This window comes from Taudactylus pleione, unplaced genomic scaffold (genome assembly GCF_031769625.1).
Source record: "Taudactylus pleione unplaced genomic scaffold, aTauple2 ptg000290l, whole genome shotgun sequence".
NCBI classification, from domain to species: Eukaryota; Metazoa; Chordata; class Amphibia; order Anura; family Myobatrachidae; genus Taudactylus; species Taudactylus pleione.
The window spans coordinates 6,745,035-6,763,968 of record NW_028284692.1 but is presented as its reverse complement, the minus strand read 5'-3'; the positions used below and the strand labels follow the sequence as shown (position 1 = coordinate 6,763,968).

Below are 18,934 nucleotides of genomic sequence, written 5' to 3'. Positions count from 1 at the left end.
CCCCAGTCAAACTCCCCACCTGCCACTGAATGCAAGTTCTAGCGAAAGCAAATGTTTTTTGTTTCTTTTTAATTTTTCAAACCGAACATTAAACCTGCTGATCGGTATATCGGCTCTGTCAGAGCGTCCGGCTCTGAATCAGGGCCACTGTGCGGGCAGGACGTCAACATGGCATGAGTGACTGATTATGTCACGCCACCGCGTCTCCTTTGTCTCGGCCCAGGCAGCAGTCTGAGGCACCCGGAAGAGCCCAGCGAGCTTCTCAGGTGGCACACTTGAGAACCGCTCACGGCACACTAGTCCGCTGCAGCACAGTGGTTGAAAAACGCTGTACTAGAGCACCTGTAGGCAGGGCTGCAAGTTCATGCCGGGTCACCAGAGGCAAAATAGATGATTGTGCCCCCCCTTTATGTCTCTCCAGCCCCCCAGTTTCTCTCCTGCTCTAGCCAGCCCTCAGTGTCTATCAAGATCTAGCCAGCCCCCTTCTGTCTCTCCAGCCCCCCAGTGTCTCTCCAGCTCTAGCCAGACCCCTTATGTCTCTCCAGCCCCCCACTGTCTCTCCAGCTCAAACAAGCCCCCTCCTGTCTCCAGCCTCCCAGTTTCTCTCCTGCTCTAGCCAGCCCTCAGTGTCTATCAAGATCTAGCCAGCCCCTTCTGTCTCTCCAGCCCCCCAGTGTCTCTCCAGCTCTAGCCAGCCACCTTCTGTCTCTCCAGTCCCCAGTGTCTCTCCAGCTCTATCCCAGGGCCCTTCTGTCTCTAAAGACCCCCAGTCTCTCTTTAGCTCTAGCCAGCCCATCTCTCCAACACTCTTTGTCTCTACAGCCCACAGTTTCGCTCCAGCCAACCTCACAGTATCTTTCCAACTTAAGCCCCCACATCCCTCCGGCTCCATCCCACAGACAGCCCTCTTAGGTATACTGGCTGCACCTGCAACCTTTCTGCTCTGCAGGTCATCTGCCTTTCAGCGGTGCAGCATGACGTCGTGCCGTGTTGCAAATCTTCAGACACCGGTGGTTGGTGCAATAACGTTTACTTTGTTTATTGCGACTCACAATAAACAAACAAAAACTAATAATTGCACTAGCCGATACTGCTGGTGCCTGAAGACAAGAGACAGCGACTCCCCAGACCCCATAGATAGATCCATCTATAACCGCCGCCTGCACTGCTGCAGTGATCTGCAAGGCACAGGCAGTAGTTATAAATGGATTTATCTGTGTGCTTCTGTCGCCGGGCCTGCTCCCTATTGCCCTTGACAACTGGTGCCCATAGGCCAATGTCTCCACTGCCTCCGGGAGTTCCAACACTGCCTTTGGGATGTAATATGTGCCAGTATTACAGAGGCGTAACTCATAAAATAACCTCAGAGTGTATGTATCAATTTAATGATAGTTGAAACTATTTACTGGCAGAGTAGAAGTTATACATACAAGTATAGAATGTCAAATAGACATGTGGTCTAGTTTAGTCTTAAGTGCATCTTCAGAAACACCTCATATCTTCATATTATTATTATTATCTATTATTTATATGGCGCCACAAGTGTTCCGCAGCGCCTTACATAGTACATAAAACTAGTAAGTAAACAAGTAACTTACAGTACTTTACAGTGCAGGACAAGGACATGACATATACATTGCTGCAACAGCGATTAAAGTACTCACACAATAAGCAGCAGGGAGTTGACAGTCAAGTGTGAGGTGTCCTTATGGGGAGTAAAGAGTAGAAGAAAATGTAAAGAGAAGCACATGAGGGAAGAGGTCCCTGCTCGAGAGAGCTTAAATTCTAAAGGGGAGGGGCAGACAGACAGGCGTGACATAGAAGAGGAAGATAGGGAGGAAAGAGCATGGTGGGTTAGGATGAGAGCTGGAAGGCTTTGATAAAGTAGTGGGTCTTGAGAGCCCATTTGAAGATCTGTAGAGAGGTGGAGAGCCTTATAGGGAGAGGGAGAGCATTCCAAAGGTAGGGAGCAGCACGGGCAAATTCTTGGATGCGGGAGTGGGAGGAAGTAATCAGTTGGCAAGAGAGGCGGCTTACATTTGCTGAGCGAAGTGGGCGGGTGGGAGTGTGAAGGGAGAGAAGGTCAGAAATGTATGTGAGAGAGGATGTGATCATTGGCATCACTAGGGGGCTGCGGGCCGCACTGGGTGACACCTTCCAAGGGTGTGACACCAAAATAGCAGAGCTGCTCTACTATTTTGGTGTCACTCCGTCAGATGGTGTCACTGTGACATGGAGAGAGGAAGGGGAGAGATTGTGGGCTGCCCCAGCAGCTGCAGGAGCGCTGGGGAAGCCCGCTGTGGGCCAAGAACGGGAGGCATTAACGCCTCCCGGATCGGCACACATAGGGGGCGTCGCTTCACAGGTGAGGCCACACCCCCTTTTCGAACGCACACGCCTATGGCGCGCAAAGCTTTTCAATCCTGCCACACCAGGTGTCACAGAGGTAAGTGATGCCTCTAGATTTGGTGATGGCTTTGTATGTGAGTGTAAGAACCTTGAATTGGCATCTGAAAGGGAAGGGGAGCCAGTGTAGGGCTTGAAGGAGAGGGGAAGCAGATGTAGAACGTCTGGAGAGGAAGATGAGTCAAGCAGCAGCATTGAGAACCGACTGTAGTGGAGAGAGGTGATAGACTGGGGGGCCAGCTAGGAGAAAGTTACAGTAGTCCAATCTGGAGATGACCAGCAAGTGGATGAGGGTTTTAGTGGCGTCCTGGGTGAGGAAGGGTCTAATCAAGGAGATATTTTTTAGGTGGAAACGGCAGGACTGCGAGAGGGAGAAGACTAGGACAACTCAAAGACAGCGCACTTTGGGGCAAGATGAGATAGTTGTGCCATCAAAAGATAATGAAATTGTGGGAAGTGAGGTAGTGGAAGAGGGTGGGAAGATGATCAGCTCAGTCTTAGACATGTTAAGTTTAAGAAAGCGCAGGGACATCCATGAAGAGACAGCTGGAGATACGGGTGAGGAGCGAAAGGGAGAGCTCAGGGGTGGAAGGTAAATTTGAGTATCATCAGCATAGATGATATTAGAGGTCAATGGAGTTTATGAGTTCACTTAAAGAGGACGTATATAGGGAGAAAAGGAGAGGTTCAAGAACAGAGCCTTGGGGAACGCCTACTGTTAGTGGAAATAAGGGGGAAGAGGAGTCATGAGAGGAGACAGAGAAGGAACGATCAGAGAGGTAGGAGGACAGCCAGGAGAGGGCAGTGCAACGTAAACCAAGATATCAAAATTCTGAGAAGATATTTGCTTATGATGATGGCATCAACTCGTATTGTTACTGGTATAATAAACAAAATCTTATCTGTTGCATCCTAAAATAATAAACCAACACTAGGGCTATATCCAGGGCTGGTTACTGCTACAGTAAATCAGAGGGACAGCAAGTCTGCAAAAGACTATAATAGGGCTGGGCTGGTCACACTATACCAAGGATCCCTACAGAGTGCTGATTGAGATGACATGGATATGTGTCCTGATGACGTAAATAAACCCGAAACATTGAACTTATGGAGCTTGTCTGAAGTCTTCCTTTTATTTGATGTAACCCGTTGAGTGCCACCTCCTCGACCTGGCTATTTTAACTTATGACTGGCCCCTCAGTTATTGGCTATTTTGAATGGTAGTGCTGGCTCTGTGGATATAATTATATATATATATATATTAGAGATGAATCCGAACCGCTCCGAACATATGGAAATTAAGTCCACCCGAGCAGAGGCTCGGGTGCTCTCGCCTCACTCGGTTTTCACTAGAGGCCAAGTGTCAGCCTCCTGACGTTGGATTCTCGCGACACTTGGCATCATTTGTTACTAGGCACTCTGTAGGCTCAGGCTGTTTATTCCTCTGGACTAGTGGCTGTGCTGTGGATAAGTGACTGTAGGGGGCAGACTGCATTTTGAGCTATACTCTGCTGATTAAAGTGACTGTGTCCAGAAGACCCAGACTTACAAGTGGCTGTGCTGGGCTGGCAAAGTAACTGTGTATAGGGGGCACACTGCACGCTGATGTATGCTGCGCTATGCTTTGCTGATTAAAGTGACTGTGTCCAGAAGACCCAGACTTACAAGTGGCTGTGCTGGGCTGGCAAAGTGACTGTTTATAGGGGGCACACTGCACGCTGATGTATGCTGCGCTATACTCTGCTGATTAAAGTGACTGTGTCCAGGCTCACAAGTGGCTGTGTGTATAATTAAAAAAAAGTTTAAAAAAGTAAAAAAAAAGTTAAAAGTTAAAATAAAAAACTTTTTTCTTTGGTGCTGTACCCCACTGTGCATAGAAGCTAGCTAGTTATCTCATTTTACATATATACATATATATATATATATATATATATATACACAGTATATATACACACACACAGTCAGGTGCATAAATATTGGGACATTGACAGAATTTTCATATTGTGGCCTCTGGGCCTGATTCAGAGCCGGACGCTCTGACCAGAGCGCTTGCTCTGAATCAGGGCCCTCCTACATGAAAATGGAGCGGCCTTATGGACGCTTGCATAGCTGTGGGCTACCACCCACAGCTATAGCGAGCGTCCATGATGATGGTCGCGATGGTCAAGACCATCGCGACCATCGGGCTTGCGACGGAGACCCTGCGGTAGGGTCTCGCTGCAGCAAGCCCTGGAGTGATTTTGGCTCTATCAGAGCCAAAATCACTCCCACTGACATCACTAGTGATGTCAGTGGGGCCGGCTTCAGACGGTAGGCGTTCCCATGGGAACGCCTTCGTCTGGCAGCCACGCCCACCAAAGGGGGCGTGCTGTCAATCAACATCAACAGCACGCCCCCTTTGGTGCGAGACCTGGAGCGACGGAGAGCCCGTCGCTAGCCGGGTCTCGCGCATGCGCACGACGGAGCTCCCTCCGTCATGCGCAGTGGGGCAACATCGACCCGCTTGCGAGCGTCCTGCGCTCGCGAGCGGGTCTGAATGACCCCCTCTGTTCACCACCACAATGGCTTTAAAATGAAACAAATAAGATGTGCTTTAACTGCAGACTTTCAGATTTAATTTGAGGGTATATATAGATGTGGTCATACTGCCAGATGGAGAAACCATTCACTGCAGTTGGCTCAGATGACCTTCATCATTAATACGGAATCAGTACGTGTGTACTTAACTTTATCAAACATGACTTTGTCATGTTGGCTTATTTTTTACTGAACAAATAATGGCAACCTGTTATAGGTTATTTGTCACATGAATTTAGATTTATAAAAGTTTAGTACTTGATGTTTACTAATTGTGTCCTGATCTGTAAAAACAGAAATGTGACAGAGCGGGTACTTCAGTTACTTAGCCAACTGCCTACATGCTGCTTGGTGTAAGCAGCAATAAGCAAAAATAAATGGTTAATAAAGTTGATTTTACAAGTCTCTGTTGTTCATTTTTAAGATGAATGGATCAATGTGCCACACACACAATAACATTAAAGTCTTATCTTTGTTCGGATGCAGATGACTAATGATATCTTACCTCTACTGTAAATTACTGTCAATCCAGAGCATTAGTGGGTTAAGCTGACAAGAGCCAACAGATTAATACAGATGATTGTAAAATATTTCTTTAGATATGATTATTACATTCAATGTGACTAACAAGCAGGAGCTGAATAAAGATAAGGTTCCTGGCAGCAGCCTTCGACATTGGGACCAGGGCATTGACCTTGAGAAAGTTGTCTGCAGATAACACTAACAAAGGCCAGCACATATCAACAAATACAAAAACACTTATGGAAAACCAATATGATCTATACCTAAGGCCATATATGCCTCAGAAACACATAAATATGCATAGTACTGTATATTACTTCAAAGAAACGCTGACTGAACTAACTGTTCCAAAAAAGTGACACTTTAGGACACATATAAATACAAAAAAAGTAGTTACTGTATATTGCTTAAGGAGCAAGTTGGAGTTTCCAAAGATAACAATAACTTCCTAAGCACTGTGCGCTACTAACAAACTATCTATAAACTAACAACTTCAAACTGTTCTAAAGATAGCCATACTCTATCAGATAAAAGCCACCATCAGACAGACCATTATCTGACATTGCCATACACTGTCAGATATGGCTTGTCTGTCTGATGGAGAGTACATCTGAGCACATATGATCACTTCTGTCGTGCATGCTGAAAGATTTCCCATAACCGACAAATGGTGCTAAGTTGTGGCACTGTGCAATTATCGGCCTGATCAGCTGATAATTGGCTGACTTTAACCCATGTTCCTTTGATCACGGTGGGAATCTTAGTTATTTATATAGCACACATACTCTGCAGCACATTACAGAGGATATTGCCCATTCAGATCAGTCCTTGCCTCAGTGGAGCTCACGTTCTAGCTTGCTATATATATATATATATATATATATATATATATACACACAGGATTTACATTCATTCCTATATATTATGTAATATCCCCTAATTTCATGCTAGTTGTTATAAATGGTTTTACGTGAGAAAACTTGTATGGTTTATGTTTTAAAAGGATATTTATCCCATGTGTTTATTTTTATTGGAGCTTCATTGATTGACTTATCATTTACCCTTCCCATAGAGCAACCTTGTTTCCAGTTCCACCCCTGTGATCATTTTAATTTATGTGAATTTTTTGACATCATGAAAGACCGAACTTACGTCTTTGGGTTTTATGCTCTCAAATATATTTGCTAGTTTCATTCAATTTCCAAGCACAAAAAATACAAAATATTGTTTAATTATTTCTCCTTGATATTTTTTTTGTACAGTCAATTAAGAGAAAAAGCCTTTCACACTTAACTAGTATAAACACTTTATAATAGATTTCACAAGAGAGATATAAGGAAATAAATTGCATTACGTTAATGGTCCTGAATTTTGCAATTAATGGGAGGTTGGTGTATCAGAAAAGGGCATGGCACTGGCGGATTGGTGCAGATGGAAAATGTGGTGTGGTTTGTATCTAATCCGTCTGGTTTTCCAGATGTGCAAATTGCCAGGTAGGCTAGTATGTGTTCAAAGCAGCTACATTGAGTCAGGGCCTCGGCTACATTGAGTCAGGGCCTCGGCTACATTGAGTCAGGCCCCCAGTTCAATTCATTGCTGGTTTTATTAAATAAATTCTAACTTAGCTTTGCTTTGCCGTTTTATCCAACCCCCCCAATTACACATAAAAACACACAAAATGCAGAGGGTGAGAATTATATAGTGAATTTAAGAGTTAATTTATATGATTTGGGACATTTTTGGATTATTTTATTAACATAGCTTCACACAGAAACAAGAAACAATTAGGACAAAATAATTTTGATTAAGGAAGCTCCACTGTCCCCCCAATAAAATAGCAGATGGGGTGTTCTCTATTTATACACACTAACTGGTTCAGACTGAGCAATGACAGAAGCTGTTTCTAACCAGAATTGAACTGTTCTAAATATGACCTTTTTCTAGCTCACAAAACACTTGTAGTGCCGACCACACACGGTAAGATTTTTTAGACGATGTGCACGATTTAGATCGATTGTAACGATCAATCGTGCACATAGTGTGTGGTTTGGCATGCTGTACGACGGCGATGCGCGTCCCCACCGTCGTACATTGGCATTGTAGATCTGCGATCCGTCATGCTGTTAAATAGGTAACCGAAGCATCTTGTAAGATGCATTGTTTACCATTCACAGCAGCATGCGATGCATCGGGCTGAATTTGAAAACGTACCGAGGTGTTGTACGTTTTCAAATCGCCCCGTGTATGGTCCGCCTAAGGCAAGAATGAGAACATTTGTAAAACACAAATCCAATGCATAAGATCATTTCAAAGTCATAAGTACTCTAAACCCCAGCTCACAAGCACTGATCAAAACTAAAACAATCTATTTTTAGCTTTACATTTTTATATATATATTCCTAAACTCAACAGCAAAGGCATGTTCATATATGTTATTGTGCTACCCACCCTCCACCTCTGATCCCCAACCCAACAATCAAAGTTCCACACTCTGTATTGTAGTCATTGCTGCATTCCAGAACTCCCATCAGCACAGACACTCTGCATTCATACTGTATATGTATGTTTCTCTGAGAACAAACAACCTTACCCTGTTAAGTCAGAACACATCTATATAACTTAGGTGGAGGAGGAATTATATACACACAAAACCAGCCTGCATGAACACCTAAAGACAACAGTTATAAAATTTGGTAAATGACTATGAATCTGATCCTATCTATCTATCTATCTATCTATCTATCTATCTATCTATCTATCCACACACACTCATTAATAGTCAATTAAAATTCTGTAGCAAAAATAAATATATTTTCTTCATTCTTAAACCCACTCGGTAAGCACAAGCATTAGTAAAGAATGTAAATTAGTAACTCTTACCTGTTCCTCTTAAGTGTCCTTCAGCATGTACAGCAAATGCGGTAATCCATAGCTTGTCCAATAAGCCTTACAGAGATCCTTTTGGCAATATAATATAATAAATGTATGTGATACACAAGCTTTTATGTAGGAATATAAAATGCGCACTATATCATATGCAGCGCAGTAGATTGATTAAGATACATTTTCCATCACATACTGTATAGGACTAGGTTTCATTGTATATTTCTGTGCCTCCGTATGCTGGTAAAAGCGTTCATACATCTGCCAATCTTGTGTCCATCTGTGTGTATACAATATGTGTGTGTACAAACTTGTCTGTAACTTTACTACCAATTAAAGATTACCTGAAAAGTCTGTATAGAGTTTTAGTTTATATTCCTGTACATTAATATGTGTGTTTCTTACCACTGCCTCTGTCACAGTGTGTTTTCTATAGTGTCACCCAGACATGTAGTTGTAAAGCAGGTTAGGCAGGTCAAACTCTGAAACTCAGCCCACATTTAACACTTTGAGAACCGACATAACATCCCCAGGTAAATACACAAGCTGTCTCCGAATCAGCAATGGGTATGTCTAGTGAGCAAGAAGGATTTCTAAATGACTTTTTAGATTGTTAATCAAATAGTGATAGTGTATAGTAATGTATGGTGCATAGTAAGTGTGTATCCAATAGTGAAGGAGAACAGTAATGTATGGTGCATATTAAGTGTGTATTCAATAGTGATGGAGTATAGTAATTGTGTATCCAATAGTGATGGAGCATAGTAATGTATGGTGCATAGTAATTGTGCATCCAATAATGATGTAGTATAGTAATGTATGCTGCATAGTAATTGTGTATCCAATAGTGATGGAGTATAGTAATGTATGGTGCATAGTCATTGTGTATCCAATAGTGATGGAGTATAGTAATGTATGGTGCATAGTCATTGTGTATCCAATAGTGATGGAGTATAGTAATGTATGGTGCATAGTCATTGTATATCCAATAGTGATGGAGCATAGTAATGTATGGTGCATAGTAATGGTGTATCCAATAGTGATGGAGTATAGTAATGTATGGTGCATAGTAATTGTGCATCGAATAGTGATGGAGCATAGTAATGTATGGTGCATAGTAATTGTCCGTCCAATATTTGCCTCAAAGGGGGAAAATAGGATAAATTCCCTGGTCCCATAATATTCTAATAATTATAAATACATACATCACTTCTTGTAAGAGAATCCGCAAAGAACCCAAACCTATTCTGATGATGAAACCTTCCCTTCTTTCTCCATATATACCCAATGTCCTCTGTAGGGTCATTGATACGAAAAGTTCATTAGTCAAATCTTTGTACTGACCAAAAATATAACCATCGATAATTATTAGGAAGCAAATTCAATGCAAAAAAGGTATAACTTTACACCAGGACTAACCAAGTTGTAATGCAAGGGGTACAATTATATGGTATGCAGCTATGTGACCGGCGGTCACAATCCTAACGGTAGAATGCCGGCTAGGGATTCATGATAGGTGTCGAGATACCGACGCCTATCATAATCCTGATGCCAGAATCCAGGACGACGCGGGCCCGAACGAGGTAAGTCCAGGTCGCCCGTCCTCTTAGCCGCGGGGGGGAATGTTAGGGCATCCCGTGTGGACTTAGGGTTAGGCATCCCTCGGGGAGGGTTAGGCTAGGGGTAGGGGGAGTTAGGCACCACCGGGGGGTGGTTAGGGTTAGGCAACCCCCCCGTGAAGGTTAGGGTGCGGGGAGGGGGGGATAGGTTTAGGCACCCCTTCGGAGAGGTTAGGGCTAGGCACTAGGGGGGGGAGGTTAGGCACCCCTAAGGGTTAGGGGGGGAGGGTTAGGTTACTTACGTGCCCCTGTCGGGATTTCTTCCTTTCGGGCAGACGCTGTCGGGATTTGAACCGGCACCTAAACAGCCGCCGGCATTTCAATCCCATTCCCAATTCTATAAATACTGGCTGCTTCTGCATGTAGCCCACAAAAGCTTTCTTTTTACACTACAATATACATTTGAGTTTGGACATGCCCATTCCAACTCTAAATCGCTCTGGACATTTTAAATCTGCCCCACAAGCTGTGCAACATGGTTTTGTTTTGGTGCAGTTACTTGTTTATTTGTTTTTTGCTTTGCTCCCAACTTTAAATCAGCCTTTATGTATACCTATTGTGTATTTATTAATACTGCCCTGGTGTCATCTAAAAATTGCACTGTGTAATATGTATACTGGCCTACTGGGCCTGATTCAGAGATGGACGCTGTTGCAGTCTTTGTAAGCAGCGGCTGTGCTACAATATGCAAAAGCCGCAGGAGGTGTCTTAAGTAAAAAGATGACCACTGCTGTCTATTCTGATCCGATACTGCGTTCAAAGACGCAGCATGGGATCAACTGTGAACATTGGACATCTGAGTAACCCTCAGGTTACTCATGATGTCCGGCAAAATCAAGCTGTCAAAGCCAGTGACGCTGCGTCCAAGGAGTTCGGCATGCTTAGAAAATGGGGTTGACACATCCCCGTTTTCTGGAATGCTCCCTGTTGCCACCCTTGAATGCCAGCTGCATGTCAATCATGCTGCTGCTTTTGGGGCACTGCAACCGACATTGCAGAAACAGATCTGCACCTGCGCAGTGCGGCTCTTGCACATGCATAGATCTGCAAACATCGGAGATTTACGTAAGTCTTTGAATAAGGCCCACTATTTATGAGGGTGCCTACATCGCCTACCAATAGTGTTTTTCTTAGCATGGAGAATTTTTCTTGGGTCAGGATTCAGGACCTATATTAATCTTAACAAAAATAACACCTACAGTATGGGCCTGGAGATATACTGGATGTTTTCATGAGTAATACTCTGTAAGCAGTTATTATGGGAGTCTTACGCACAAAACTTTTGGAGTAAATTATCTATGACTAATCCGTATTACGTAGGAGTAGTTTATATACAGCAATGGATTTACCAGATTTCTGGAGCAAATTCTCTTGTTTTGCCTCAAAGTTGCACCACAGAGACTGTAATCGCTGACAAAGCACTAATACGGTCTTACTTTGGAAATGAGCATATTGTAAACAGGTTTATCTGGGCTATGACAATCTCAGATGAAAGGCAAAAGGGAAGGGCATGAAACATGGCATTACACCTAGTGTTCTGCAGATGTGGGTGGAAGGTTTCAGCAGCATCCAGTAACGGGCAGACAGGTCTGTCTTGTTCTTGCCTCCCCATCAACAGTGTGTGTCACCAAAAGGAATTCCTGCCTATTCACAATATCAACAGTGGAGTAACATCACAATTTACATATGTGGCAAAGATGTTTTACTCTGAAACGTATTATCAAGCCACAGTCAATGCACAAGTTAAGCCAGTGCTCTTTACATGCACAGACATGTAGAGTCCTAAGGGTCTTCTTGCTTAGCTTGTACAGTATATCTCTGTATCTATGTACCTAAATTCTCCAGCGTGTTCTAATTTCATCACCATCTGTGCTAGTAGGCAAATTCCTAGCCATGTTATGAAATAAATAAAGTTTCAAGCTTGATATAGAAATGATCCCAGAAGAGCTTTTATTACTGCATTATAGTCATACTGATTAAACATTACATGTTTCATTGTGTTGGTACAGTACCTCGCTACAACCAATATAAAAATACCTCTTCACCACTGTCTGCTGGAACTTGGAGAGATCAGTGACCGGCAATAGTCAATTAGGAATATTCCATGTATATCTGAATATTCAAATCTGAGAGATACAGAAAGCATTAGAGTTTTGGATTTGTCTACTCTCCCTTGGCTCCCCAGACATCAGCAATCAAAATGTGCAAAACTCCACCATATTACACCGTTATATTTATCAATTTGGAAATATCCCCAAAGACACTCCCCGCTAGCTCTGGCTCTTCTCTAATCTACATTAATCAGGATTTTTACCCAAGGCTGTACTCATATGAAATGTTTATATGATTTTTAGCTCTCCGTCCCCAGGAATGTTTACCAGATTAGACACTCCATCACACAACAAAAACACTCTGATCATCAGACAGTTTCTCTTTCTACTCTGGGCTTCCACAAAGGGTCTAATTGCTCTGTAATATGACTTAGCAATGCACCAAAAGACCCCCATTAGTTGAAATGGGAAGCTGATTTGGCAGCGATACTGGACAATGAATAGTGGTGTATCGCTATGGGACAATGTAAACAGGAGTACAATAATATACAAACTTGGATACAGGTGTTACTACATTCCCTCTAGTTTACACAAGCTTGATCCAAGTACTTCTGATCACTTTTCGATGTGCAAGGTCCAGCTGCTTCCTGCACATATGGTGGGAGTGTCTGACATTGCCCGCATTCTGGTATGGATGTTCCTTCTAATCCAGAATGTTTTCTTCTAGCAGCTGCATATCCATGGTTTCTTGCACTCACAATAGGCTAATTAGGCTTATTACCTTAGTTGTCGTCTGCCAAATTGCAACTAACAAAAAACATTTTACGCCAACTTCCTTCTAGGTGCTCTTGAATAGACCATGGCACATACAGTATACTGGATGGAATATAGAATCTGCATGTATTATTAAACTTTTTTTTTAATCTACTGACCACAAAGTATTATTTTGTCTTGACTAAGAGGAAACAAAATCTTTGCCATTAATGTAATTATCCACATATCACTGGTAATTACATGAAATAGACATGCTTATTTTACTGCGCACCCCTACAGGGATCAGAGGTAAGCGGAGTGAATTTGTGGACACGATATGCCACATTTACTAGTTTCCCATGTCTTTCCGAGTCTTAACTCTTATTAAATGGCACCCCACTAATATATTTAGTGCTATTATGCCAGCTATTTTTACCCAAATGACTATAGAGCTGATTTAATGCAATGTAATGTATATTGCACATGTAGCGGGAGCCAGGCCAAAGCAGTCACCCCTCTCTATATATTTCACTAATCATGACACCTCAAACCCCAGCCCATGTGGACAACCACCACTACTCCCACCAAGGCAGTGGATGTGCCCAAGGGACTACCTGTGCACTCGGGTCAGGCTGGGTTTATGTTAATACTCTTAATACTAACTGGGACCCATAAAGTGAAAGAGGTGCCGCACTACCTGTATCCATTTCAAATTAATCTCCGCAGGACCTGAAACTGGCTACAGCTAAATTTTATTTGTGTTTAAATAAACAGCTTACCTCACACATCTTAGGACACATCCTAGAAAACTGCATAAATCTTAGGACACATCCTAGGAAACAACTACACAAGTGGTGCTTGTCTATATTATATCAGGAATGACCTCCTTTCCCATTGGAAGCAATTATTTAGTGTCCCTGGTTTGTCTCACAGATGATGCAAACTGCAGTTCTTTCCAATGGGAACTCAAGCTGGATTCAGCCTTCCATGGGATTTCTGTAGCCCCCAGACAAGCTTAACCTCTCTTTTACAGTATAACATAATCTTTAAATAGTTTACTGCAAATGTTATAAGATGTATATGGTCCATCCTGTTAAAAACAGGCAGTAATTGGCTTAGTGTCAGAGATGGGTTACAATGTATAATCATATTTCACATTTTTAAAGAAAATGAATAATGCTCATGAGACTAGCATCCAGGTACATCTGATTGTATGTATACATAAAATGTTCTCTTATTTCTGATGAATACAGTGGTACTTTAGAAAGTGATGCTTAAAAAGAATATAGTGCAGGCCAGCAAAGGTCATCGATTAATAGCAAGTACTAGGCATCTGTTCCACTGAAACAACATAATAGGGGCATAACTGATGGATGGTGTACTGGAAGCATTCTGAATTTAATCTTCTGTCACAGATGTCCTCGACTTCAAGTCTTCAGCAATAAGCACCAGATTTTCTGCTAATGATCCCAGGATTCCATACATCTGAAATACAGAGGTAGAATTATAATAACACTTCATTATTTGCTAGTAACTAATCATGGGAATGTTATAATGGTATACAATCGGGAAACCGGCAGACTTAATACCGGCAGCCGGCTTCCCGACTGTCATATCCCGGCGAGGGTGAAATGCCGGGCGTCTATATCTAGACGCCTGTCATTTCCCCGACGCCGGGAGACAGGCGCCCAGCATCCCGATAGAAGGGATGCCGGGCGACGCGAGCGGACAGCCGTGGGGGGGAGGGAGGGTTAGGCAGCAGGGAAGGGGGGTTAGGGTAACAAACTTAGAGGGGGGATTAGGGTTAGGCACTTGGGGGGAGGTTAGGGTTAGGGGGTTAGGTTAGGTTATAATTACCTTAGGGACGATCGGGATTTCCAGCGCTGTCGGGCTTCCGCTGCTGGGCTCTGCTGATCTGTCGGGTTGCCGCTGCCGGGAATCGAACTGCCAGCCATGCGGCAGCCGGGATTCCATACCGATTCCTTTATAATAATGCACTGCTGAGCTAATATGTTGGCTGACGAGTGGGTGGGGAATTTGATGAATCCAATGGGTCTTATTCAGATTTTAGGAATAGAATAGGATAGAGCAAGTAACTGTGTACCTGGACAAACTACATGCAATGCAAGGAGTGTAAATACATATGTGTTTTGCATGTGGGGTAAATACTGGCTGCTTTTGCCTGTAGCACACACATGCTGGACAGCTGTATTTTTACACAGAAATTTAGATATTAGTTTGGACACACCCGGCCCAAATCTAATGTTGGGCACACACTGACAGATACATTGGCCGATCAATTGATCGGCCAATATATTTGCTGCACGTCGGCCAGTGTGTACCCGCGATATGTCGGTGAACGTCGTCGTTCACCGACATATCGCATTGGCTGTGCTGCACAGCCGATGGACAGATATGTCTGCAGACATATCTGTCCATCGGCAGGTGTGTACGGGCGGTCGGCAGAGCGCCTGTACACACAAAGCGGCAGCTGCGAGGAGGGGGGCGGGACATGCCCCCGCCAGTAGGACGCTCCATTTTCATGTAGGAGAGCCCTGATTCAGAGCGAGCGCTCTGGTCAGAGCGTCCGGCTCTGAATCAGGCCCTGTGTCCGCAGTGGGGGGGGATGCCGGTACTGGAGTCCTGTGCCCAGAGAGAAGGGGGCCCACCCACAGTGGCACTGTGTGGCTGCAATCAATCTCCCCTGCTGTCTATAATCTCCATATTCAAAACTAACAGGATCAAAAAATATGAGATATGGTAAGAACTTACCCTTGTTATCTCTATTTCTACGAAGTCCATAGGGTTCCACAGGATACCTTGGGGTATAGGTGTGACGTCAGTCGCAGGGCACCATAGAGTTAAGCTTTCAGCCTCCCAGGATGCACTAGGTCCCCCTCCTATACCCCGCCCCCGGGCCAAGGCACCTCAGTTAGTTACCAAGCCATAGGCCGGAGGAGGAGAAGGAAGAGAGAGAACAAAGATCTGGACACATACAAGAATCACATTCTCACCAGAGGGAGACGGAAAACCGGTGACCAGAGCAAAGCCCATCTGCAGCACAGGTGCGACAGGGCGGGAGTCCTGTGGAACCCTATGGACTTCGTAGAAATAGAGATAACAAGGGTAAGTTCTTACCATATCTCATATTTTCTACTTCAGGGTCCATAGGGTATCCACAGGATACCTTGGGGATGTCCCAAAGCAGTATCCTTTAAGGGTGGGGACGCTCCTGTGCAGAAAGGAGAATCCGCCGCCCGAAGGAAGCATCCTGAGAGGCGAAGGTGTCAAACCTGTAATACCTCACGAAGGTATGGACAGAAGACCACGTAGCAGCCTTGCAGATCTGAACTGCCGAGGCACCACGTCGAGCTGCCCACGAAGGACCCACAGACCTAGTGGAATGAGCCTTCAGAGAAGGAGGGACCGGTAGGCCTTCATGAAGATAAGCTTCAGAAATAGCCATACGGATCCAGGCTGCCAAAGTTTGCTTTGAAGCAGGCCAACCCTTTTTACAGAAGCCATAGAGGACAACAAAGCGTCCGACTTCCTAAACAAAGAAGTGCGGTCAACATAAGTCCTTAAGGCCCGCACAACATCCAAAGAGGCCTCACCCACGGAAAGACCCGGTGAGTTAAAGGCCGGAACAACTATTTCCTCATTAACATGAAACTGGGAAACAACTTTGGGAAGAAACTCGGGCCGAGTGCGGAGCACTGCCCTGTTCCCATGAAAAACCAAGAAAGGGGGTCTACAAGAAAGAGCCCCTAACTCAGAAACACGTCTGGCTGAAGCAACGGCCAGAAGGAAAACAGTCTTAGCTGTTAGCCATTTAATATCCACTGAGCCCAGTGGTTCAAACGGCGGTCCTTGGAGAGCCCTCAGGACCACAGCCAAATCCCAAGGCGCCACAGGTGGAACAAAGGGCGGCTGAATACGGAGAACACCTTGCATAAAGGTGCGCACATCCGGGATTGTAGCAATCCTACGGTGAAACCAGACAGATAGGGCCGAAACCTGTACCTTCAAAGAAGCAAGGCGAAGCCCATGATCTAGTCCCGCTTGCAGGAAGGCGAGAATCCGAGACAGACGAAACTCCCGCGGTGCATAACCTCTCGGTCGACACCACTGGAAGAACGTATGCCACACGCGATGGTATATCCTCGCGGAAGACGGTTTCCGAGCTCGTAACATGGTACGCACCACAGAGCTGGAAAACCCCCAGGACCTCAGCATGGCCGTCTCAACAGCCACGCCGCCAAAGACAGCCGAGTCAGGTCCGGGTGAAGACAAGGACCCTGAGACAGAAGGTCCGGTCGTAGCGGCAACCGCAGAGGACTGTCCACGGACAGACCCTGAAGGTCTGAGAACCAGTGCCGTCTGGGCCACGCGGGAGCTATCAACAGGAGCGTCCCTCCTTCCTGTTTGAATTTCCGGATTACCCGTGGAAGAAGGGAGACCGGAGGGAACAGGTATGCGAACCTGAACGTCCACCGGACGGACAGAGCATCCACCAGAGACGCCCCTTCGTCTCTTGTGCGAGACCCGTACACCGGCAACTTGTTGTTGTGCCGGGACGCCATGAGGTCGATTTCTGGAAGACCCCACCTGTCCACCAGTAGTTGAAAAACGTCCGGGTGCAGGGACCATTCCCCTGGATGAACGTCCTGGCGACTTAGAAAGTCCGCCTCCCAATTTAGCACTCCCGGGATGAAGACCGCTGATATGGCCGGAAGATTGCGCTCCGCCCAAACCAGGATCCGAGAGACCTCTACGAGAGCCGCCTGACTGCGAGTTCCTCCTTGCCTGTTTATGTAGGCCACGGTGGTAGCATTGTCCGACTGGACCTGCACCGGGTGACCCTGGAGAAACCGCTGTGCCTGCAGGAGAGCATTGAAGACCGCACGGAGTTCCAAGATATTTATTGGAAGCTCCGCTTCTGTCGGTGTCCACCTGCCCTGGAACAAGTGTGGACCCGAAACTGCTCCCCAGCCCCGAAGACTGGCGTCCGTTGTCAACAGGACCCAATTTGGAACCCAGAACGGACGTCCCTTGTTGAGGTGGGTCGTCTTTAACCACCACGCAAGGGACAGGCGAACCTCCGGGGTGAGCACAATCGTCTGGAACTTCAGAGACTGAGGCAGCCCGTTCCACTTGGACAGGATCAGGTGCTGCAGAGGTCTGGAGTGAAACTGGGCGTATTCCACCATGTCGAACACCGACACCATGGAGCCCAGTAACCTCATTGCCGAGTGTAAGGACACCCGGCGGCTGTGCAGACAACTGCGCACCCTTGACTGTAAAGCAGAGATCTTGTCCTCCGTCACGAAGATCCTTTGCTGTCCCGAGTCCAATAAGGCTCCAAGATGCAGAATCCTCCGAGACGGGATTAGAGTGGACTTCTGCCAGTTGATTAGCCAGCCGTGCCGTTGCAGCAGTGCAATGGTCAGGTCCAAGTGGTGTAACAGGAGCTCTGGAGATCCTGCCACCAATAACAGGTCGTCCAAGTACGGCAACATGCGGACTCCTTGCAGCCGCAGAGAAGCCGCCATGACCGCCATAGCGTCCTGTATGTCCAATGACACCATGTAGTCCCCAGGTTCCAGCGCCAGAATGATGGACCGTAGGGTCTCCATCCGAAACTTCGGGACCCGCAAAGACTTGTTGAGTGCTTTGAGGTTGAGAATCGGACGATATGACCCATTGGGTTTCTGTACCAAAAATAGATTTGAATAGAAACCCTGGCCCCTCTGGGAGAATGGAACAGGCACTATAACTCCAGCCTGGAGCATAGTGTGCAATACCTTCCGCAGCTCCGTAGCCTTGTTCCGGTCTGATGGTAGACCCGTGGTGAAGAATCGAGCCGGGGATCTGTGCCGGAAGGAGAGGGCGTACCCGTGAGAGACCACCTCCAGAACCCAAGTGTCTGTCGTAGTGAACGACCAACACCGGGAGAACTGCAGCAGGCGGCCTCCCACCCTGGGATCCCCCAAGGGGAGACCCGGACCGTCAGGCCGCAGGCTTGTCATCTGGCTTGGGGGCCGGACGTCTGGTACTCCATGCCTGTTTCCGGGGCTTGACCGATTTCTTAGGGCCAGCCTGTCGAGGAAACGACTGTGGTTT

The 18,934-nt window shown here is 45.6% G+C and overlaps 2 protein-coding genes across 3 annotated transcripts in view; both read right to left on the bottom strand.

Annotated features, from left to right (window-relative positions):
• EPN3 (epsin 3) overlaps nucleotides 1-8,826 on the bottom strand; it is a 49,985-nt gene extending 41,159 nt beyond the window's left edge. For both annotated transcript variants that reach the window (XM_088482618.1, XM_088482619.1), the window contains exon 1: nucleotides 8,386-8,826. The gene's annotated coding sequence lies outside the window, so the exon portion shown is untranslated. The remainder of the gene's footprint in view (nucleotides 1-8,385) is intronic.
• A 3,124-nt stretch (nucleotides 8,827-11,950) lies between these two features.
• Nucleotides 11,951-18,934, bottom strand: part of MYCBPAP (MYCBP associated protein) — an 82,173-nt gene continuing 75,189 nt past the window's right edge. Inside the window, exon 19 of the mRNA XM_088482713.1 lies at nucleotides 11,951-14,296. Coding sequence (XP_088338839.1) covers nucleotides 14,210-14,296 — 87 coding nt within the window. The 3' untranslated portion in view covers nucleotides 11,951-14,209. The remainder of the gene's footprint in view (nucleotides 14,297-18,934) is intronic.